The sequence below is a fragment of the Berghia stephanieae genome, chromosome 3 (assembly GCF_034508935.2).
Source record: "Berghia stephanieae isolate SIO BIC M18660-M18661 chromosome 3, UCSD_Bste_1.3, whole genome shotgun sequence".
Lineage (NCBI taxonomy): Eukaryota > Metazoa > Mollusca > Gastropoda > Nudibranchia > Aeolidiidae > Berghia > Berghia stephanieae.
Window position 1 is genome coordinate 36994745 of NC_088362.1, and position 25981 is coordinate 37020725.

The window sequence follows — 25981 nt, forward strand, 5'->3', positions numbered from 1 at the left end:
TATTCAGGGTAAGGAGGCATGGCAAGTCTTACCTTCACCTTCATCATTGGACATCAAAAGCCTCCCCTACCATTCCACGTGTAAAATGTGAGTGCGTATCAAGTTTGATAAGACCATTCACATATTCTCCACATGGCATGGACCCAAATAAAAACATCTATCTGAAACCAGCACAAGCATTATAAAACAACCAGTGCTAACAAACCATCGCATAAAGACTTCCAACACAACCACACAGGTGGTCAGGTGTGTGTAGAACAATCAATAGTAATGGAAATCTGGGTCTGACCAAGAGTGATCCAATGAGAATAGCATGAAATTCTGATGCCATTTTAGTGGAAATTCAGTCCTGACAGGAATGAAACACTAGAGTCAATCAATACACCAAGGTCATAGTCAATCAATACACCAAGGTCATAATAATAAATCCTTTTGCTATGGACTAATTTATTCTACCTACACGAAAACACTTGCTAATCACAACTTATTCTGTCATTATGTCAGCCCACAACAACAAGGAATAATGTAAGAAAAAAACCAATAAAAATTACAAATAATAATAATAATAATAATAATAATAATAATAATAATAATAATAATAATGATAATGATAATGATGATGATGATGATGATGATGATGATGATGATAATAATAATTATAATAATATATAATTCATTGCATCCACTAGACTTTACAATAAAATTCACACACACAGACACACATAAACACAAATAGCAGATACAAATATGCAAACACGCACACTGACACACACACACACATGAACCATTTCTTTCCTTGAAAAGAAGAGATAAATACTAAAAACCAGTCCAAACAGTTAATATGTACATGACTCATTTCTGCAATAGTCAGCCACGCAATGGCTCATGGGGGTTCAACAATTCAAAGCACAAATGTATAATCATAATAATATTGTAACAAAAGTTGGAAGGCAAGGAAAATAATCCAAGAACCATCGGCATCAATTCACAAATGTCTTCATTCACCGAGTGGGTCATCTAAATCTACAATCCATTGACATAACATATCCCTATACAGCAATGAGTTTTATCAAATGAACATTACACACATACACACACACACATACATACATATATACAGAAACAAGCCACACAAGCACATGTTGTTTGTTTTTGTTTTTAAGGGTTTTATGGCGCTTGCAACACATCAAGGTCATATCCGTGCCAGTAAAAAGGAAGAGAATGGAATAGTAAAAAGTTCTACAATTAAAATTAAAGTACCCAAGAAATAGGAAGACAAAGGGGAATTAGTTCAAATAGGGAACAGGTGTAGATTCCAAGAGCACACTATCAATGTACTTAGTTTGAGATCACCTTAAAGTATCAACCAGACACAAGCACAAGATCCCTCTAAGAAGAATACACTCATATATTTACAAATCATATCTTAAAGATGAAAAAATAACAGTACATAAAAGAGAGATAATTTAAAGGAAAAATATATCATCTCCCAAAACTATCATTCGACTGTTTCCTCCCGGCAAAGGACCCCAGCCAGGGTAAAGACAAGACTAAGTAATCTCATTCCAAGACAAAGAAAGAAAGTAATTGGAAAACAGATATAGGGGTATAGAAGACGCAGCAAGTACCTCCCTGCCCACTATGGGAGGTTGGGAACCCCACTTAGAGCAATGAACATTACCATTACCATTAAATCAGCACACATACAACACACACATACACGCACACTAAGTAACAAGTCACACAAGCACATCACAGGGCACTTATCAACAATAGATTGGTTGGTACAATTGTTTGTGTCACTTAAATTCATCATTGCTGCTGCTCAACAATAAAACCCTGTATAGAAAGAACGAAACTGACATCACTCAGCTCTTTGTTACTAATATTTTAGACGGCCATTTTTACGAGTAGTTCTCACTAAATTATATCAATCAGAGTTTAACTGTTTAAGGTTACAAATAGTTTTGTGTGTTGGTACATTATATCCGGTTGGCGAATGTTGTGATTATTTTAACTAAATGCATAGCACCAATAATCGAAAATTGGATCAAATTGACTGCTAAATAAGCTCTATGTAAGACATAGGGTGATCCTAGTCTATGACTTATGGAACCCTTATCAAAAGTGTACGATACAGGGTGCCTGCTGATAAACTTTTCAGTCTCACTGTACGACATGTAACAAATAGATATCGGTAGCATATTGTCAAGTGAGAGTGGGGTGTTGTCATTTGTATGAAATGATTGTTGATGATTTAGTTAAGGCCATCTCTAATCACGATTGTTTCTTTTTTTTTAAAAACAAAAACAAAAAAAAAACCAGCAAAGCAGCTTTTACAAAATGATGATGACACCAATTGTCCTTGCAACATTTCATTCATGATCTAAACAAATGACAAACAAACAAACAAACAAACAAACAAACAGGCCGACAAGCAGACAATGCTAGCTAGAGAAAGGTCTGAGGTGTTCTAATTGAATCTCTAGTGCTATCCTTTGCTCCATCACCTCTTGTAACTCCTGGTTCAATTCACTGTTCAGTCTGGTCAACACTGCATTCCGTTCCTTGTGAGTCTTCACTGCCATGTGTATCTCCCTACGGTCTCGGCTTCCTTGCCTGAAGGGAACATATGAGGGAGCGGAGAGGGGAGGGGATGAGAGGGGGGGGGTGTAGAATAGATTCAAATGTGAAGATCATTGCGGTAAAATAATGAGAGATAACAGTTTAAAATGGGGATCCTGACAGCTCAACTGTGCATGCAACAGGACCTTTATCCATCTCAGAGCTGCCAACCCTTCATATTCCAAAAGTGGAATCAGAATGTCAGAAAATAGGAATTTGAGAAAAACAATAGGATAATTCTATATCAAAATGAACACCAAACACATAAAGACAGTATTCGGGCACAGCTGGCAAAACTGCATATCACATGTATTAGGTAATGGAATGGGGAAGGGAGAAAGGAGTGCAATTAATTTTCCTACTTATCTCCCTTTTGGAAATCTTTTTCTCTCTCAAAATTCACCTTTTTAGCCCCCCATTTTTTTTTTCTTCTTACCATTATCATTTTTGAAAATCGGAATTTTAGAGACAGTGGCAGAATAGTGGAAAAGGAAAAGTGAAAATAGGAAAGATTCCACCAAAAGTGGAAGGGTTGGCAGGTATACGATTTGTGAGCACTTGACATTTTTTTTCTAATCGCCATGTTCACTCAGCAGTGATTGGATAGCTGGGTCTGTCTGATCTGATGGAAAGTACCTTGCAATATTCTAGTGTCCTATCCCAAGGGTGGCAAGCAAATTGCTTTTGTCAGCTTAATGCTAATCGGGATAAACTCTCATTCCATAAGCCTCGTGGTTCTGAAGACCGGTGGCCATGCCCTGACAATGGACCCCACATTATGTCTATCAACATATCTGCCTACTTGAACATTTCAAAATCAGTAACCAACACAAATTCATCAGTAATATATGGTAAAATTTCACTAACACTAAACCAAACCCCAAAAAATGTGAAATAAATTTTGTTGTTGACGGCCACCATTTCATTAGGAGTTAGAGATCGACTTGGCTATCATGGAAGTGGACTGAGTGTTACAACTTTAAGGGAAATTTTTTTTCTCTATCTTAAATCAGTACTATGTACCCTAAAAGAAAAAAAAAATTTTTTCCCTCCGACCAAATTGGTGAGAAATCAAAATCTGTAAAATTTCTTCCATTTCCATAAGTCTGTAATTGTCGCCTAATTTACGTGACGGTTACGAACGATCCGTAAAAGTGGACAAGTATGAATTAATCTTCACTTTAATTCAAGTGAGAAGATTAATGGACAAATAACATCCCGGTTACCTGAGACAAAGAGTTGGTTTGGGATGAAGACTGTCAGCTGTTCCACCATTGTCTACGGCATCTTCATCCTCCATCAAATCCTGTCATCAAATAGATAAGGATAAGAATCATCATAGTAATTAACATCAATATCATCATAATCATCATCATCAACACCAACAACATGTCTACTGATAAGCACCTTCTCATTTGACTAACACATTTAAGCAATTAATAATTTCTTTAAGCAATTAATTATTTATTTAAGCAATCACTTTTTCTTGTTATCACAATTTTCATGAAGTGTGTATACTTTATCATTGTCTGTCTGTCTGTGTGTGAAGCTGAGAAAACAAAACTCGACTCTCTTCAGCTTAGGCATTTCTCAAATTTTATAAGTAAAGCTTAAAATCCAATTTTGTGCACCCGACTCACTCCGACACTGTATCACTTTGAGATGGCTGCTCACATTCATCTTATTCATCTTTTCATTCAGACATTCAATCCAAAGAATGGTGAGATTGTTACAAAAATCAAAAACAACTTTTGACTAAAGTTGGCAATAATTAGTCTGTAGCATATCCCACATCTAATAGAGAGTGAATGTCAAACAACACGCCTACCTTCTCCACTCCTGATATATTCTGACTGACATCTGGAAGGAAACCAAAGAAAACAGCATTTTTTAAAATCTTAAAATTAAAATAGCATGAAAATGAAGAATAAACGTGAGCTTTATATAGCATAATATCCACAAAACATGCTCAAAGTGCTTTACAAAGGGTCCCTGAAAACAACAACATGTAACATGTAGAACGAGACATGATGCCTGTTAGGTGATATTACAATTTTTTTTCCAACAGAGACAACGCTGCTAACGGTAAGGTACTCATTTTACACCTGAGTATGGTGAGAGAATGTGAGAGCCTTTTCCAAGGACTCAACTATGCGCCGAGCAAGGCTCAAACCCAGGACCTTCCGATCCGAAAGCGAGTGTCATACCACAAGAGCACATAGCCACAATAATTGATATGAAGCTGCTAGAACCCATGGATGGACTGTGATAAACAATGAACAAAAACGAGTATAAAAGATTTGAAAAAGAACAAAATAAACATGGAATGTTTTGGGCTCAAAACCCTTCTTCATCAAATAACAAAAACAATCAAAACAAAAACAGAGAGAGAATGTGAGTAAAGATCCTTTTCAAAGGACTCAACTATGCACCACTCGGAGCAGGATTCAAACCTTGACCTTTCAAATCCGAAGGCCAGTGTCATCCAACTAGACCACATAGCCGCGTAGATTATTCACTTTTGAAGATTATAAAGGTTAACATAAAACACTGACATTGTGTGCTGATCAAATCTTGGCCTCGAGAGAAAGTGAACACGTCAGTTTTGCAAACTGATGGGAAACCCCACTTGTCTTTAAAATTGTCCAATTATAAACGAGGATTTATGCCAGATATCTATTGTCGTTGTGCATAAAATGTCAATCAGCTTACCAGAGGTCAAATCCAGAGCCACCGGCTTTGACGATCCCTGAAATAAAAAATAAATAAAATAAAAACATCACGTTGATTAGAGATGGTTTATTTGTCATTTGGATTACGAATATTAACTCTATAAAGGACCAGACTCAATTTCTTTTAAGGAAGGAAATGAGGGGGTAGGTGACACTACAAATTTACTATTTTTTGGAAATTTAACCAAAATAAGTTATTGGTTTGATAATGAACGTGTTCTTTTAACGTCATAGAAATAAAGAGAAAATATTATCATTTCTACTACTTTATCTATCATAACTCCATAATTTTTTACCTAAAATTGTCAAAAAATAATATCACCATTTTCATTTTCTTTAAAGCAAAATCAGTCAATTAAAATATATTGAATTTGATATAATTATACAAATCTTTTTGAAACTGGAATTAATTTTTTTTTAATTGAATTATTTATTGGCTGCAGGCAAATAATATGTATCAAATTTCAGGGAGGAATAATTGAGTCCCATTTCAAAATCAAATTTTTTAATTTCAAAGATCGAAATTTTAAACTCCAACCTTTAAAATGGTTTTGAAATTCATTTTTTATTCTGAAGACATTTTTGAAGACAAAATATTATATATTTAGATTTTAAGAATGCTTATTTGTTGGGTCCCCCCCCCCCCCCCCCCCAAAAAAAAAAAAAAAGATAGCAGCAGTTTCCATGGTTAGATTTTATTTTTTTCAACACGAAATGCTTTCATATTTCCTGACCATTCATTACTTCATATATCTATGCACATGACTTATAAGCTCTTGATCAAATTTTTAAAAAGCCTTTTTAGCCCCATTCCCCTCCTATCTCTTCCATTTCATTGTTTCCTTCCTAATTCATCTAGTTCTAACTGTGGCAAAAACGTTATCATTTTTTAAAAACAAAAACACTTGAGCTTTTTATATAGCACAATATCCACTTCATGTGTTCAAAGCGATTTACAAAGGGTCCCTGACCAACAACAACACGTAACATGTAGAACGAGACGTAATGGCCGTTAGGGGATATTACAATTTTTTTTTATGATAGAGACAACAATGTTAACGGCCAGGTACTCATTATACACCTGAATAGGGTGAGAGAATGTGAGTAAAGAACCTTTTCCAAGGACTAACTATGAGCTGAGCGAGGCTCAAACCCAGGACCTTCTGATCCGAAAGCGAGTGACATACCACAAGACCGCATAGCCTTGGATCTATGCTATCATGGTTGTGAATAATTTCTGGTACCAGGGTCACCCTGACATTGAACCAGATACAGGCTGTGTGTGGATCACGATTTATGATTAGAACAAATATCAAACAAACAATATAAAGGTATTTAAAAAAAACAAATGTAAATAGTTTTCATTATTGGCCACAACATTCATGCTTATGTGTGTATTTGTGAATAGTGAATTGAACACAAAGGACAAACTATTACTGATACACCTACAGGTAATAAGATATTATGTTCAAAATCAAGTAATATAGATGAATTCCAATGGTGCCAAATAGGTATAATATTTTATAGAAAAACAATTATACATGAAGATGATTCATAAGAAAGAAAAATAAAATCACCCCCACTCCCACTCCACACCAATATAAAGAGAAAAATATATTTATGAATTCTTCCCTTTATGTAAAGTAGCCAAATTATGGCCAGAGGTTTAACTCTGCTACAACACTTAGACAAAAGGCATTGTGGAAAGCGCTGACAGATTTAGGGCAGATAAAAAAGACAGTCAAGGTGTCAATCAGTACAGAGACCCCCAGCCCAGGGGACATGAGCTCTCCTGCCTTGGGGGGGATGGGGTGGGGGGGAATATCCATCTATATCAAGCAATGTCTTGGCCGTCCTACCCAAAATCGATGTCTTTCCTGGAACCTTTCCATTTTCAACACATTATCAGCAATTTAAATTTTTTTAAAACAATTTGTGCTTTACTTAAATAAATTTTAATATTTTCCGCTTTAACCAAACATTTGTTTAAGACGATAAAAGGTTCATATGTTACCTTTTGTGAGAAACGGGTCAAATTTGTTACTAGAAAGACAGTTCTTTTGACTCCATTTTGGGGTCAGAAATGTTTAGAGATAAAGTCTGTGTACTCTCCACAGACCTCATTATTTTCTATCCTATTCTTTTTTCTTTTTTTGATTTCCAATTTAATTACCAATTGCAGAAATTTGAGGAGAAAAAATAAAAAAATTAGAAACAATCTACGGTTCAATCAACAAAATGGTAAAACATATTAAATAGTATTTCATCATCCCAACACCAAAAAAAAATAATAAAATAAAATAATGTAAAGAAAATGAATCAAAATAAAATGAATAATGAAATACCATCCATCAATTTTTCAATGAACAATGAGCCTTATGATTGAAATGTTATGTGTATTGATGAAATAATTATCACAAAATATAAAACGGTAGATGAACTTCTTTTTTTTTTTTTTTTAAACAATAAAAAAGATAAAAAAGACAAAAAAATTTAAAAACTAAAACCCTCCACCAAACCAGACGACCATTGAATTAAAAACACAAACCAAAATACTTATAAGACTATGATAATAAATCAGACATAACTTAAATCTTTGACATGAAAAGAACCCAAAACAAATAGATAAATAAACAAATAAATAAATAAATAATAAATCTATACAAATGAGCGAATGAAATAACCAAATCAAAAGGTTTAATATCATATTCATGCACCCCTCTCGATCTCACCAATTTGACCATGCCTAGAGACACAGTGCGACGATGACTTTGCACTATTGGTTTTCTAATCACTCTTGGAGAAAAGTGTCTCCGCTGCAATGTAACAATGTAAGCATAAACGTGGTTTGTCAGAGACAGTAGACAGGACCAGTTTGGAATTATAACCAATGTAACAATGTAAACACTGTAAGAGACGGTAGACAGGACCAGTTTGGAATTATAACCAATGTAACAATGTAAACACTGTAAGAGACGGTAGACAGGACCAGTTTGGAATTATAACCAATGTAACAATGTAAACACTAAGAGACGGTAGACAGGACCAGTTTGGAATTATAACCCATCTCACTTCCAATCAATAAGAAATGCGTTTGTTTCAAGGAGCTAGACAAAGCATTTTATGGATCGAATGTTTATCCCCCCGATAGAGAAGAAGTTATTCAGACTTACCAACTTTTCAGAGACAAAATTTAGGAAATTTTTAGGGACAAATCTGAGATTAAAATGAAGTGGTGATTTTGATGGTGGTAAAGATAATGAGAATGATAATGATGATGGAGATGAAAATGATGTTGATGTTTTTTTTCTGAAAAATAAAATACAATTAAATAGAAAAAACAGCTGGAAATTAGGGAAATCATGAATGAGAACAAATATCAGGTTTTTCCCAACAAAATCTGGAGTTGGCAACTCTGGTAGTTTTATACCAACTTCTGATAAGATTCACCATGGGTCACATTTGCCAACCAACCTCAACTATTTCAAAATATCTATCTTATTTTCTCCAATATTTAGGCTCATTTTCTCATATTTCCCCCTAAAAATCACATTTTCCACATCAGCAACTATCTTAAATTTAATAGTCACTGAATTTCTAGAGAAAACCCAGTAATTCCTTTGGCAATCGTATATCTGGCCACTCAGATTCACATCAAGCTGGAGACAATTTAATCATACTTGAACTCTTCCACTTTTTGTCACAAATCCTGACCTTTTGCACTAGCATACTTTAGTCAACGTCCCCAAATCATAATATTTTGAGTCAAAGCGTATTAAAATATGAGAAATCATACAGGTTGGCAACTCTGCATGGTTTTGCATCAGTTAGACAAAATTTTGTTGGCTATTTGAAATTGTTAACTTATACAACTGTTCAATGTTCACTAGTGTTTCCTTCACTGAAACTACATATAATCTTGGACCATGTTTGTATATTTATTTATTTTTACTGTAAGAAACAAAGATGATTTGTAAACCTGCAGCAATGTGGAAAGAAAATAATCTGTAGAAGTTTAATAAATCCAAACTGCAAGAATTTAAACCCTCTTTCTATGAATCAACAAATAAAATTTTTGGGCCGCCAGTTAAGCATTTTAGGTTCCTTTGCATGAAAAGCAAATGTTTTAGCAACGGAGCTATCGGGACCTCCTAACCATGATAGCAAAGACAAAAAAAAAAAACAGAACAAAAATAATGATCAACATGACTGACCTCCATGATGGGTGGAGCTGAAGGGCCTGGATCTCCTGGTTTGACTATAGACTGGGCCTGGCAATGGAAATACACATTTATGAAGAAGTACGATGGAGATTTGAATTGCTTCATCTCTTATCTAAAAGCGACGCATCTTTGAAATTTTAAAACTGTGAGATGCCTTTGTTTGGAAAGTGCTGTACAAAAGTGTTATTATTATTATTATTAGTATTATTAGTATTATTATTATTATTAGTGTTATCATTATTATTATTATTAGTGTTATCATTATTATTATTATTAGTGTTATCATTATTATTATTATTATTATTATTATTATTATTATTATTATTATTATTATTATTATTATTATTATATTATATTATTATTATATTATTATTAGTGTTATCATTATTATTATATTATTATTATTATTATTAGTAGTAGTAGAAGTAGTAGTAGTAGTAGTAGTAGTAGTAGTAGTAGTAGTAGTAGTAGTAGTAGTAGTAGTAGTAGTAGTAGTAGTAGTAGTAGTAGTAGTAGTAGTTGTAGTAGTAGTAGTATCATCATAATCATCATCATCATCATCATTATTATTATCATTATTATGATTATTATCATCATCACCATTATCATTATAATCTTTATATGTGGATATCACTAACAGTCATTTAATTATTCTACATCCAAGTGCTGTTATTTCTCACCTCTTTGGGCGACACCCTTGGTGGTACAGCAGGAGCTACCAGTTGACTTCCTGGAACAGACAAGAGGTATCAGTAGGTATAATATCACGTATAGACAAAACAAGATAACAATGTTCGTATGAGCAACCACTGTGCGCATGACAAGCTAATGAATATGCATTACCTATGTGCTGCTGTAGCAACAATTACTTTCTCAAAATAAAATATATTACATTATCACCATCATCATTGACCCCACCACAATGACTACCACCACCCCCACCACCATCATCATCATCACTACCACTATTACCACCACCACTATTACCACCATCATCATCATCACCATTAACATCAACCGCTACAAGAACAAATTCAACAACAATAACAACAGAATTTTTTTTGCGTAACTTTACAACCATTGCAACCATTAATGAATGCAACACGATTGACAACAACCACATAGATAGTTGCTTTTAATGTTAAATCATATACAGTAAAATTACTTTAAACCGAAAGAAGCTAAACCGAAAAATACCTCAAACCGCAAAGAATTTAATAAATTGTACTTGTTTCTTCATTATCTTTGTAATAATTCTTCCGATGAACCGAAATACTTCTAAGCAGGACTTTCTTTAAACCGAAACAACTTGAGAGCACCTTCCCTTTTTCTCTCTCTATTTTTCTTCAAATATTTGGGAAGGTGGCCACACGTAATAATGCCCGGCAATATTAAACAAAGAGCCTAAGATGAGGTTGAGGGGTGGGGTGGGGGTGACGGGTAGGCAAACACTTCAATTTCAATCACTGCACTTGGGCTTCGCCAACACCACAATCGCACAGACTGGAAATGGAAGACAACGGGTGACTGGCAGGCGAAAAAGTAAAAAAGAGGGGGAGGTAGGGGTTTAGAATCTCGCAGGATGTTCTCGTTCGTGTGTTGATGCTTTGGAACTGACTGGATTTTCAACAAGACAATAAGGGGGTGGGTGTAGACAACTTACCATTGACATGCCATTTCATTTCCACTTTGTTTATATGTGTATGTGAGGGTGTGAAAGGGGGGGGGGGGGTTCTATGGAATTAGGCCTAATGACTTTTCAACAAAAGAGAGGTGTGTAGTAGACAGCTTAGCAATGACATGTCTTTTCATTTCCATTTCACTTCACCTCTGAGTAGCTGCGCATCATTCATTATCAATTATCACACGAGAACTTTCGATCTTATTTCAGCTTTACATTTTACTTAAAGATGTTTAAAATTAAGCACTGTACTTTAGCAATGACTATGAAAATTTTTGTTTTCTATTTTTGTAGGAAATACTATTCTTAAATCAAAGCCCTATCTCCACTGAGTAAAAATCTTTTTGAATTTTGAAAATCCATTAATATATAACAAAGTTATGCAGTTTCAAAGATGTCATTTATTTGGATGACTCACAAAGAGAAAAAAATACGGAAAATATGGGACGCTTTTTCTGCGTTTTATTCTGGTTTGTGGCTGTATCTCGCTTAATACGTGGAATTAGATATCAAAACTTAGCAATTTTATGGCAAAATTATCAGAAAATATGATGAAGACATCAGAAGAGTTCTAACTTGTATAGTTTTAGAGCTGTATGGCTAGGGTCAACTATAAATTTGTTTTAAAATATACATAATATTGATCATTTGGAACTTTTCCGAAGTGTAATCTTGTGTCTACAACCCATACAAATGTCAATGACACGAAAAATGCCTGCTGAATTATTATCAATCAGTCCCGTGAGACCATGGCTTATGTTAGTTCTAGTATTTATTTATATGAGAGAGAGAGAGAGAGAGAGAGAGAGAGAGAGAGAGAGAGAGAGAGAGAGAGAGAGAGAGAGAGAGAGAGAGAGAGAGAGAGAGAGAGAGAGAGAGAGAGAGAGAGAGAGAGAGAGAGAGAGAGAAAAGTACCTATCAAAATCGAATGAAATTTGAAATAGAAATAGAAGAAATGTGCATATATAACCTTATGAGCGACAAAATCTCTCCTCTTTGTAGTTTTAGAAATATTGTACTCCAAAGAGTAAAAATCTATTTTTAACAGTCTTCTGGTAATCGTACGAGTTTTGTCGCTTGACATAATCTAAAATGACCTCTTTTCTAACTGTGTGCCAACTTTCAGTCATATTCATCTATAAACAGCGTCGTAATTAATTTTTTAAAATAGCATATACGAAACGGCTTCGTCCCATATTTTGTAGCGAATTTGGGCACTTGGTGAGCGAAACAGAGGCCCAAAGATTTGTGCGGGATAGTCATTGCTAACTTACACATTGGAGTTTAAAATATAATACTATGTGAAGTCAATGAAAAAAAAGTTGAGCAAAGACGGAGATATGTTAAAAAATACGGCATCCCGACTCAACTTTTTCAACAATTTTGAATGGAAAAACAAAACCCCGAAAATATTTTTAAAATACAGCAAAAATAAAAAAATAAAAATAAAATAACATTTTAAAGAAATGGTTACCAAGACGGCATTTATTCAACAACTTTTTATTTAAGGGGAAACAACCCATGATGCGATTAAATGAGCAATTAAATAGTACCACCCTTGAAAAACATCGCAAAACGGGAACTTGCTTTAAACCAAAATGTCTTTAAACCGAAATGGTTTAGAAGGTCCCCAAATTTTCGGTTTAAAGTAATTCTACTGTATATACAAATGTATCCCAAGTATTTATTACAACTGATTTCAAAGGACTGGATGACAGAATGCCAACTTCAATTTATATCAAATGAAGTTCCATTTCCATAACAATAACAACAACAAAAAATGTTTAATCCACTTTAAATACACAGAATAGGTTGTTTCTTTACTTGTATGACGGCAGCAGGGAAATAAAATTAAAGTGCTACAAAGCCTTTGTCAGACCTACACTAGAATATAGTAGCTCTGTCTGGGACCCTCACCACAAATCAGAAATCCAAGATATAAAAAGAATACAAAACAGAGCAGTGAAATTTATAAATCAAAACAACAAGGATAAGAAAACATGAAACAGATTTAGATCCTGAACAGCTACAACAGAGAAGAAAGCGTGACAAAGTAACACTATTTTGGAGGGGCCTAAATGACCAAGTCAAATTACCCCTCGGTGACATTCAACAAAATAAGAGGAAGTCATCCAAATTTATGTTCAACATTGAGACAGTGGAATAGTCTCACATCTCTAATGAAATAAAAATACTGTGGTCTGTGGAATCTTCAAAATTGAAGTTACAGACTTTAAAAGGAAGAAAAAGCTATAATGTTCATTGGGTGTGTGGGTGTGTGTGTGTGTGTGGGGGGGGGGGGGTGGGGGATATAAATATCAGAGATGCCAAATAGCAATCAAAAACATCTCTCTTAAATCTCTTCTTTCCTTACAAGTGTATGGGGCCTCCTTTGTTGCCTCAATTCCATTGATATTATCTGTGTCTTGAGAAGAAATGGAATCAAAGGGCCTTCTTGGAGAGCTGCTTAGGTGTAAACTGAGGTGTGAACCCCCCCCCCCCCCCCCCGAGAAAAATCCAGAAACAGACATTTGCCATCCCTGATGTATAGACGAAAAAGCCTCTGTGGTGCTGTTGGTTTTTAATCCTTTTTACTTTTTAAAACACTTTGAGAACATTTAGTGGACATTGGGCTATGGAAAAGTTCACAGATTTGTTTTATTTTGTTTTGTTTTAGTTTGTTTCTTTGTGATCTTGTGGTATGACACTCGCTTTTGGTTTGGAAGGTCCTGGTTTCGAGTCTTGCTTGCACATAGTTGGATCCTTGGAAAAGGCTCTTTACTTACATTCTCTCACCGTACTCAGGTGTAAAATGACTACCTGTCCGTTATCAGCATTGTCTCTGTCTGGAAAAATGGTAATATCCCCTAACAGGCGTCATGATTTGTTCTACATATTTCGTGTTGCTGTTGGTCAGGGCCCCTTTGTAAAGCGCTTTGAGCAAGTTTAGAGGATATTGTACTGTATAAAAGCTCGATTAAAAAAAATAATTTAATTAACACGATAACGGCCTTACCCGTTTTGACATCCACTGACATGCTGCGGGTTGGGTGTGGTCTGGGTGGGGGTGCAGGCGGAGCATGACTGGGTTCTGTCGAGGCATCGGTAGGCATTCCGTCTTGACCTACGACAGGGGGAGGTAACTGGCCTCTCACGATTGCTGGAACTGTGTGACCACCATTGTTTTGGGATAAATACAAATAAAGCATTTATGTTTATACAATAGAAAACAATTTGCTTCCTTGTCTCCCCATTTCCCCAACAAAACAAATTAATAGAAAATTTTAAAGGATGATTTTCACACAGCGAGTGGCCAATCTAAGCAGGCAATCATTGCACCACATGTCATGATCATTCCAAACCAATCAAAAGCTCTCGTTGAATCTGTGGTTACTTCAAGGTGTTACATCTATCAACATAATGCACGGTGGGTCATTTCACATCAACGTTGATAAACATGCAAGCATTAGGTGTGAAAACAATCTTTCTCTCTCTCTCTCTCTCTCTCTCTCTCTCTCTCTCTCTCTCTCTCTCTCTCTCTCTCTCTCTCTCTCTCTCTCTCTCTCTCTCTCTCTCTCCTTGTTGAGTTTGTCATCAAAGCACCGAGTTAACAGTATGAAGATGGCGAAAGTTGAGATACAAATTAACCAACAGAAGAAGACCTTCCTTTCGGAGTTCCTTGAAGGGATAAAAATTTGGCTTTTCTACATACCTCTCATAAGTGATTGGTGGAGAGAGAGAGAGAGAGAGAGAGAGAGAGAGAGAGAGAGAGAGAGAGAGAGAGAGAGAGAGAGAGAGAGAGAGAGAGAGAGAGAGAGAGAGAGAGAGAGAGAGAGAGAGAGAGAGAGAGAGAGAGAGAGAGAGAGAGAGAGAGAGAGAGATGTTTTTACTACAAGAGACAAAACTTTCAAAACAGATTTAACAAGCTCTGTATACAAAATCTTATAAACCATCACAAAAGTAAAATTGTGCCCCTTTCTCCCCCTAACCCCCCAACTAAAAGAAAAAAAAAGACCATTAAAAACAAAGAATGTGAGAAAATGACACAATGAAGGAGTGAAGGCAAATCGTGAAATGACAACATCTACCATTCACATTGCACAGTTGCAAATATCAACATTAAGACATCGAATGAATGAATGACAGGCAAATTTAATTCCATGTTTTAAAAAAACAAAAACAAACAAAAACAAAAAAAACAAAAAAAACAAACGACACCACAAAGAATTAACGAAAAATAAAGTAGATGAAGAGGCTGTGAGATCTTGACGACATTTAATTTACAATGTTTAAAGGGAAGTAAGTGAAAATTTGAAATAATTTGTGTGTGTAAAATAAACGTTGATTCAACCTCAAATGCCAGAACTCTTCTCGTTTTACTCTTTTTTGGTAGCCGGTTACAGGACCACCACCATCTAGGAGTGCCAGATCAACAAGGTAACAAATACAGTAAATCATTTTTTTCCCCCAAAGATTGACCTCGATCAATATGTTTATGTAAGTGGGGGTGGAAGGGGTAAGGGGTGGGAGAATGGATAAATCACACCAAAAAAAAAAAAGTTTTAAAAATCATATATAGTTTTACAACCATTCACCCGGCACCTAAAGTAACAAAAATTTTTTTAATAAAAGCAAACCTACAAGAAAAATGACGTAATGCCCAGCCACTAACTGGTACCATTATTCATGTCAGGGTGATCCAGGGTGACCTTTGAGTCACAATTACCTTCATGAGGAAGTGGAATATTTTTCTCCACTAAACTTTATATTTAAACTCTAAATAAAAGTCCAATTTAATTCAAGTCTTATTTCATTGTCTTGGATTTTTTAACTCTAATTTCAGATTCTGGCTGACTCCAACATAATAATTTCCAGATTGAGGCAATGGGTAACGAATGAGGAAATAAGCAACAAAAAAACAACCAAAATTCCCTGGCAGGCGATAAGCGTAGCGTGTTTGGATGTCGGACTTGGTCAGACTCAAAGTCGATGTGACAGTAAAAACAAATTGTGATAAAATAATCCTGTCCAAGGAGCAAGAACTGCCAGACGTTGATTGGACACTCCAACCTCCATAGTATACACATACCTACCAAGTATTACCAAATATTCATAGAAATACGAATTTTTGGCTCCAGCTACAGAACTGTATTCTCCTATTTGACTCAATAAATCGTGTTGAAAAGGAAAGTTTAGTTCCTCAGAACCTATATTCAGGACTTAGGAGCTTTTTTGGATCATGCTGAGAGCAAATTATTTATTTCTAATGCCATATAAAGTGGATTTTTCATATTTTCCAGTGGAAATGACGACTTTTTGAAATTTCAAGTAGGCAGCCCTGGTATCCATAGACCTCTTAGAGAGCACAGGAACCATTGGATAAAAATGCATGTTTCAATGGACAGTCTCAATCCAACCATGGCCAGATTTCTTTGTTTCTATCCAATCATTTTTTCCCATAGCTATTTGGTTTATAACTGAACTGCCCCACTCTGAAGAAAAAACCAGTTCTAAAAATTTTGGCCAAAAAGCTCGTCCTCTAACAATTTGAATCTATCAAAATGATCCTCGTCTTGTTGAAAATTCTCAAACCTGGGACTTGCAGAAGCCACAAGTTTGAGAGTATTGGACAAGATGAGGATCATTTTAACCAATCAATATTTGAGGGACAAATTTTATGTCCAAAATTTTTTAATGTGCTGTTTCGATGTACGGCAGTGTATAGATCTAACCATTTTCACCAAGACAGCAGACATTGTGATGAGACTTTGGTTTGACTGAAGAAAAAACTTGAACTGGTCTTTGAGCTGTCAACAAATGCAAGGGAAGAGGAGGCAGGGGGTGGAGGAGGAGGAAGAGGAGGAGGAGAAAAAGGAGGAGGAGGAGGGGGAGTAAGAGAAAGAGGAGTTGAAAGTGGTGGAGGGGAGGAAGTTAATATAAGAGTTGGGAGAGGGTAATACCTGAACTATGTTTTTTGGGCGGCACCGGCCGTGGCCGTCCTTGTATGGGAGTATTATATTTAGAGTTGGGCATGGTGGAATCGGTCTGACTAGAATCCAATAAACCTTGAGAGTCGGCAGCCGTGGTGTTGGCCCGCTGCTTGGCCAAGGGAGGAGGTGTTGTGCTTTCCCCGTCCACCCTATCCCCACCATAGTCGTAAGGCATGGCCGAGTCTGTGAACAATCAATACACACACATACACACAACACCACATCCAAATACATGCCCACACACGCACAAGTCAAACATGGCACTGTTGATGTTTTGATGTTACTTGTTATATTGTAATCATTGACATAGGTGGGAATAATGTGACAAGACATCTTGCTTATTGTTCAAAAGCAAGATTAGGAAATAAGCTTTATAAACATTTGTAAAGTCTGATGACAAATAATGCAGCCTGCTCCCACTGCGTACTTGTTATGAAAAGAAATATTTGATTTTCTTAGTAAAAAGCTGTCATTTCTGAGTAAATTAATGAACATGATTGAATATAACAGCTTTGAAAAAGAACAAAATACCAAACAATACCAAACACAGGATATTTCGGGCTCAAACCCTTCTCCGGCCAATAACAAAAATGGTAAAAAGACAAATACGTCACGTAAACATGTCTGTTGTCTGTCTCAATTTTAAGTGATGTATTAATGTTTTCACAGTTGTTATTGACTGAAGAAGTGTTTCGAGCCTGAAACAAGTTGTGTTTGGTACTTTTTGAAAGCTGTTATAGCTGACCCCAGGCTAGAGTAAAAATCCAGCCTGGCATGGAAAGGGTTAAATGGGGACAAATTCCCACCTACGTCTTAGTGTTGATGATGGGGAGCAAAATGCCCGAGGTAACCAAACTATACAACATCAGTGGACTTCAGATTCAGGGGTTGGGGGGAACATTTAACAACTCCCCTGCATAAACCATTATGTCAGATATTACAAAGACAAATATCTCCATTCAAGGATCTGTTTGAATCCAAAGTCCACTGACAAAAACTGTCCCAACTAATGAGTTTTTGTGTTAATATTTGGGTTTTGGCTTCGATTTCAATTTATTCATGACATGTCAATACTTAGACAGCTAAATGTAAAATAAAAGGGATTTGAAAAAAAAAAGAATGAACAGAAATAAGCTGAGTAAGAAAGTATAAAAACCAAAATATTGATTTAAGATAAAAGACAATTAAAAGATGTCATCTTCAAAAAGAACGTCAAAGAAACTCTTGACTAGATCCATCTGTTCCCTTTATCTGATTTTGTTTTTTTTTTATAGAATTGACTGATTAAAATTTAAATTAAGTTTTATTCATCTTTCCTCGTTTTATGACTACTACCATTTAATTAACTCTTAACAACATGACTTAATTTTATTTAATTTATTATATATATATATATATATATATATATATATATATATATATATATATATATATATATATATATATATATATATATATCAGGTAAGAAAGCCTTCACAGCGAAGCACCAGTCTCCATATAATGTTATGTTAAGACAAAAATCGCATAAAAATAGTAAATCTTTCTCTTTGTTTTTTGGGGTTTTTTAAACACTTTAAGTCTCACCCCATTCCCCCCATCCCAGTCTTCCACCAAACATGTTAGGTATTTTTATTTCTTGTACTGATGTGTTACAGATAAATGGTTTCTGCATTTTCTGGGATGAATTGCATATCACATCATTTTGTTATAAATCTGATGTTAAGTCGAGATTATAGATAAAGCATCACAATAAATCTCAAGTCATAACTATGGAACTTGTAAAAGCAATATAAGGTGCACATACATGTTGACAAACCACTTGACTTCCCACTTGAGCCTATATGAGTGTATTCCAAATATATATATATATATATATATATATATATATATATATATATATATATATATATATATATATATATATAAATTAACAACTAAGCTATTCGAGGGAAACATCTGCTGCATTGACCAATAAACATATCAACAAGACTAAATCAGAAATCACAGATACGGATTTAGTTTCGGGTTATGAATTATTTCTTTTTTTTTTTTTGTTTTAGTTTTCCCAAGTGCATCTTTTTGATTTGTTTGGTTTTATTTGTGGATTTTTAAAAAATTATCATTGGAATAGTTATTAGATTTGAGTCGAGTTCCATGAATTGTCAATATTTGTAATTATGTCATGTGGTTTGAAAATGATATAAAATAAAACAACTATCTAATGAAGAGAGAGAGAGAGAGAGAGAGAGAGAGAGAGAGAGAGAGAGAGAGAGAGAGAGAGAGAGAGTGTGTGAGAGAGAGAGAGAGAGAGAGAGAGAGAGAGAGAGAGAGAGAGAGAGAGAGAGAGAGAGAGAGAGAGAGAAATGATGAAAATAATATGACTATAACTATAAAATAATTTATGACACTCATACAAATTAAATTCTTAATCCTTCTTCATCAAATGAAAGAAACAATGAAACATTGCCATAATAAAAATCTTGATATAAATACATCCAGCTTCAAACATTATCACAACACTCACTGTGAGAAAAAGCCATAATTATTCTCATGCACATACAAAAAAAAAAAAAAATAACAAAGACCAAACAACAGCAATAATATCCAACATTCAACACACCAAAGTTACACACATGGCATTTCTGATTTTGGCCACAACACAGCATTAACATGAAACAGTCCATGCAACAGGAAAACTGTTAAGAGTAAATGAGTCATGCATGCATTGAGCACTTCTGGCCTGACTGCCTGCCCTTCATAACAATGTATCGGTGATGCCAAAACGGTATGACATCAATGGTTTGCCAAATACAACACATCCCATCAATGACACCTACATGTCTTTCTCCTAGTTAACCCTATGCCAAATATAACACATCCTATCAGTGACACCTACATGTCTTTCTCCTAGTAAACCTTATGTCAAATATAACACATCCATTCAAAGACACTACTGGCCCTTTCCCCCAACCCCCACTCTATTACTTTTTCCTTTTGTTTTCTCCAAGTTAATTCTCTGCCCTGTATAACAACATCCTATCAACAACACCCACTGACCCTGTCCCCTAACTCCCACTCTATCACTGTTTCCTATAGTTTTCTCCTAATGAATCCTTTTCAAGTATAACAACATCCTATCAACGACACCTACAGACCCTGTCCCCTAACTCCCACTCTATCACTGTTTCCTATAGTTTTCTCCTAAAGAATCCTTTTCAAGTATAACAACATCCTATCAACGACACCTACAGACCCTGTCCCCTAACTCCCACTCTACCACTGTTTCCTATAGTTTTCTCCTAATGAATCCTTTTCAAGTATAACAACATCCTATCAACGACACCTACAGACCCTGTCCCCTAAATCCCACTCTATCACTGTTTCCTAATGTTTTCTCCTAATGAATCCTATTGAAGTATAACAACATCCATCAACGACACCTACTGACCATGTACCCTAACTCCCACTCTATTACGATTTCCTATTTTTTCTCCTCATCAATCCATTGCCCTGTATAACATCTAATCGACGATGCCCATACATTCTGCCCTCTTTCTCCTACTCTATTACTGTTTAATATTGCTTTCTTGTAAGCTAAAGAAAGATGTAAGCCTGAAACCAGGAGTTACTACAGTAATAAATTTGCTTTCCTCTAATCAATATTTGTCAAATATAATGTCTTATCAATGACACCTACATATTATGGTCCCTAACTCCTACTCTATGACTTTTATATTGCCATCTTGTAAGCTGAAGAAAGATTTAAACCCGAAATGCTATGTTACAGTCTGTTCTTAATTGTTATATTCATCTTTAGTTTTTAATATTTACAGTCCACAGCTCAAGGTAAGCTTCTTTTTCTTTTCTTTTTTTCCCCACTAAATAAAAATGCTTTTCTTCTGGGGATATACGGGACACGTGGCGGGGGCTTAAAACTGCTGTGAACTATAATCCAAAGCCCACGATTATATCAGAAGATATCGAAATTGAAACTTTAAATAAATTTTATTCACGTTTCGACACAGCAAACAAATTTGATATTGAAAATGAAAAACATAAGTTAGACAGGGCTTTGGAAGATGAAATGACTATTGAGGTCAGTGAAGAGGAAACGAGATTCGTATTTTCGAAACTAAACGAGAGGAAGGCTGCTGGGCCGGATGGATTGAAAGGAAAACTATTAAAAGAATGTGCCCACCAGCTTTCCTCCATTTATACACATATTTTTAACTGGTCCCTCCAATGCGTTTCGATCCCTGAAATTTGGAAAACTTCAAAAATTATTCCTGTTCCAAAAAAAGAAAAACTTGAAACTATGAACGATCTCAGACCTGTTGCACTGACTTCAATAGTCATGAAATCTTTAGAAAAACTTGTTCTTGTTAAAATTAGGAATCAGTTTATGCCATTGAGTGATAGTCATCAATTTGCTTACAAACCAGGACGTGGCGTAGAGGATGCCATTTTGCTGTTTACAAACAACATCTACAGGCATTTAGATCACGCTAGGAGCTATTGCAGATTGCTTTTTGCAGATTTTTCTTCAGCGTTCAATACAATGCAACCTCAGTTGGTTGTTCAAAAATTGAGTAGTCTGAATTTAAACAAGTATATAATTGCTTGGGTGCTCGAATTTCTTACGGAGAGAGCACAATATGTTCAATTAGGACAAAACAAATCTTCCTGTATAACTACAAATACTGGTGCTCCTCAGGGCTGTGTATTGTCCCCTGTATTATTCACAATATACACGAATGACTGTAGAAGTCAAAACCTGAGTGTACCTTTAATAAAGTTTGCAGATGACACCGATCTTCAAGGCCTCATAACAAATGGCAACGAAGTGGCTTATAGGCAAGAAATTGATAGATTTGTGTCTTGGTGTGATGCCCACCACCTAGAGCTTAACATAAGCAAGACAAAGGAGCTAGTGATTGACTTTAGGAGAGTGAAGGAACCGATAGAACCGTTAAAATTAAAGGACCAATTCGTCCAGCGAGTTCCTCACTACAAATACCTTGGTGTAACGATTGATGACAGGCTCAAGTGGGATGAACACTTGAAAATAATTAGGCATAAGATGTGCAGACGTACATATTTTTTATCAAAACTCTCTCAGTTTAGAATAGATAAAACCCTCTGCACATTATTTTATAGAGCAGTAATCGAAAGTGTTTTGTCATTTTGTATAACAGCTTGGGGAGGCAATTCCTTAGCAGTGGAAAGGAACAAAATAAATTCAAATATTAAAAAATCCATTAAACGCTATATAAATGATGTTGACGATGTAGATCTTTTATACGAGAAATTTTGTATAAATAAAATAACTAAAATATTAAATGACCAGTATCATCCACTAAGACCATCAATTATTATGTCAGAAAGAAGTGGTCGCCCTTTCTCTATTTCAACGAAAACAGAGAGACACCGAAAATCTTTTCTGCCGTCCAGTATTAGGCTTTATAACAACAAGCAATAATCATTTTATATAATTATTTCTCATTTTTACTTTTTAAAAATATAAATATTAATTTATTAATTTATTTGTTTTGCAATCTTTTCAATTTTCAATTTATAGTGACAGTTTTAACTATTATACAGTGTTGAAATTATTCATATCATAAAGCGCAGCTCTGGTTATAGAGCTGCTCCTTTTTTATATATATACATCCTATTTCCATTGTATTTTTATCTTATGTGTAAATTATAACACGTCTGTACAAAAAATTTCCTTTTTGGAGATGCAATAATATATTATTATTATTATTATTATTATTATTATTATTATTATTATTATTATTAAATTGTGAAACTTCTTAAAACTGTTTTATATTGTTTTATTTCTGATTGAAGAACGGTTTGAGCATTTGCTTTTAGTAATTATCCTTTAAAATTCAACATCGCTTTCAATCAGTCAGAATAAGGTTATCCAAAGAGAGCTCTATCTAAATTGTCGTCCACCAGAAGAAGGAATAAATATTTATTCATTTTAAGAGAGTATATCAAAGTATTTCCACAGGGACTTGAACCGATGAACTTTTGATTAAATGGAAAGTGACCTGACAAAAAGTGGATGTCAAGTGCCCTCATGCTGACCAAGATTAGTGACATCCCTGAGGTTATCACAAAGGCCATAGTGACATCCCTGAGATTATCACAAAGGCCATAGTGATGTCCATGAGGTTATCACAAAGGCCATAGTGACATCCCTGAGGTTATCACAAAGGCCATAGTGACATCCCTGAGGTTATCACAAAGGCCATAGTGACATCCCTGAGGTTATCACAAAGGCCATAGTGACGTCCCTGAGGTTATCACAAAGGCCATTGTGACGTCCCTGAGGTTATCACAAAGGCCATAGTGATGTCCCTGAGGTTATCACAAAGGCAGTAGTGACGTCCCTGAGGCCATAATGTAATTGGATTCTGAAAAATTTGATATATTTCGTTTTAATTTCTATCATCACAATATAACTTAACATTTAATAAATTCTGGTACATAAGTTTTAAAACTATCATGAAACAAAGAATTCAAATAAGCTAGTCCATTCCAAAACAATTTAAACTGTCGATTATATCATGTTATGATTAAACTGAATACAAAGCTGCTAGAAGCTGTGGACTGTATAAACTAATTTACAAAAATAAATATTAGCAACTTCAAAAAATATCCAAATGTCAACATGAAATGATTCGGTCTGAATACCCCATGGCACTGTAATACTTCATTTAAAATACAGATAGATTGGGGAGGGGGGGACATTGTCCTTGATCTCGTGATATCAGACACTATAGTAAGTGCTAAAATTATAAATTTATCCCAAAACCACTGCTTGTTTCTAGTTGTTTTATAAAATATAAAAAACAAAAAATATTTTTTAATATCATTCAAGAGAACAAATGTCACTTGTGAAAGTTCGTGAAATCAACGACGATATGTCTCTACGTCTATTAAACAATGGTAGACAGTCATCCTGTCTGGACATGCAGAGACCTTTTCTGAAATCAATCTGGATTTTACTTAAAGTATTAACAATTTATTCTATTTTTGCCATAGGCTGAAGAGGGGTTTTGGGCCCGACATGTTCCATGTCAATTATTTGGATGAAGCTGTTATTATATTCATTTCTGTTCAAAAAAAGTTACAATTACTTGATAACGATAGATATTCCCAGTAAGCCAGTTCTTCCCCAATGCTTATACAGAGGTTATATAAAGACTACAGAGTGCCTATTGCTAGTGAAGATATCATACATGCAAGAGATAGGTACAGTCTTTTCCTGGGCTTGAAAAACTTATTGTAGTTTCAAATTAAAAGATTTACACTGATATTTTTATCAGATATGTTATCGTCTCATTCTTCCATTTAAATCAATATTTTGAATGTTCAGCTAAGTATGTTTCATATATACATTGCAATTCTCTTTAAAAAATATATTGTAAAACTGTCATTTATTCGAAATCTTCCTGAAATTATAAGAACATTTCTTATTCTTATTTGACTCATCTCTGCCTGGTGCTGAGTGGAACATCTTAAATGAGAATTTTACAGGGAAAAAGTCTGTGCAATCCTATGCCCAAAAAAACAGATACCAAAACACTACAATTTGGAAATCAAACCCCTGACCTACTGCCGGCACGACAGATAGGCTATCTATAACCATTTCTATCTGTATCAACTCCAAGCTAACTTAATTTAGAGCATTTGCTTGGATGTGTGAAGGGTTCAATGTGATCAATAAGATAATTTAATGCGTACATTTTTCAATGCACACATGACGCTTCAAACGTCATCGTCTGCTAGTGTACCTAATTCCTGTAATAGCTCAATCTCTTGAATGTGTGAATATGAAAACTGACCACGTCAAAGTGGAGCAGAAGCCAAGAAAGTGAATTTAAAAGTTAAAACGATTAGAAATATGATGTCTTGGGTTGATGTTCTGAATGAAAACATATCTATAAATAACAGAAATTAAAGCCAAATTTCATATTTCTTACTACAAATTCATTATCACTCTTTTGGGGTGGTTGGTCGCATATGTCAAAATGTTGCAACCAATTTTTTCCCCATTCAAAATGTTCCACAGCACCAAGAGTCAACCTATCATTGTAACTAATACCTGTCATTGTCTTTGTATTATTGTGCAACCCGGATACAACAAACTCAAACCCAGTGAAAACTAGGATCCAATGAGAACATGAAAAATCCTGTAAGTTTCTTTTTTGTTTTGTTTTGTTTTTCTCTTTACGTATATTAATAAATATTATTTACGACACCCCTACTCAAAGAATACTCAAGATGCAACAAAACCATACAGTCCATCCCAGCAACTTCATTGCAAAAAAAAAAAAAATCAGTATATTTTTGAGTTTAAAAAATCAGTATTTTAATATCAAGAAGAAGAAAAATGTGAATCAGCCCACAATGTATGACTTTCACACTTTTTAATATGAACTGTCACTTTAAAATACTTTATAATGTATGGAATCTGTTCAAACTTTCATTTCTAAATTTATAATTTTTTTAAAAGGTTTTTTTTTTTAATCTAACCAAAATGTTTATCATAAAGTTAACCTTAAAAATAAGAAACTGGAAAAAAAAAAGAACAAAAAAAAGAAAAAAAATGTTGGCCAAATTTCACTCCTAACCAATGTGCAGATACCAATGGAATCTGTAGTATGAGGTTTACATTGTATCTGGGTTGCACAGTAAAAAATGTCAAAGTCATTG

The 25981-nt window shown here is 34.8% G+C and overlaps 1 protein-coding gene across 8 annotated transcripts in view; it reads right to left on the bottom strand.

The window, feature by feature from the left end:
* Nucleotides 1-2286: 2286 nt before the first annotated feature.
* The window catches only part of LOC144967657 (ralBP1-associated Eps domain-containing protein 1-like), a 73834-nt gene continuing 50139 nt past the window's right edge, over nt 2287-25981 (bottom strand). For 2 of the 8 annotated variants that reach the window (XM_078905180.1, XM_078905179.1), the window contains exons 13-21: nt 17222-17434; nt 14278-14427; nt 10261-10310; nt 9572-9628; nt 8090-8173; nt 5338-5374; nt 4454-4485; nt 3852-3931; nt 2287-2619 (exon numbers count right to left, since the gene is read on the bottom strand). In XM_078905180.1, the coding sequence (XP_078761306.1) occupies nt 2448-2619; nt 3852-3931; nt 4454-4485; nt 5338-5374; nt 8090-8173; nt 9572-9628; nt 10261-10310; nt 14278-14427; nt 17222-17434 (875 nt within the window). In that variant the 3' untranslated portion in view covers nt 2287-2447. The remainder of the gene's footprint in view (nt 2620-3851; nt 3932-4453; nt 4486-5337; nt 5375-8089; nt 8174-9571; nt 9629-10260; nt 10311-14277; nt 14428-17221; nt 17435-25981) is intronic. The other 6 variants (XM_078905184.1, XM_078905183.1, XM_078905182.1 and 3 more) reach the window with 3 other exon arrangements.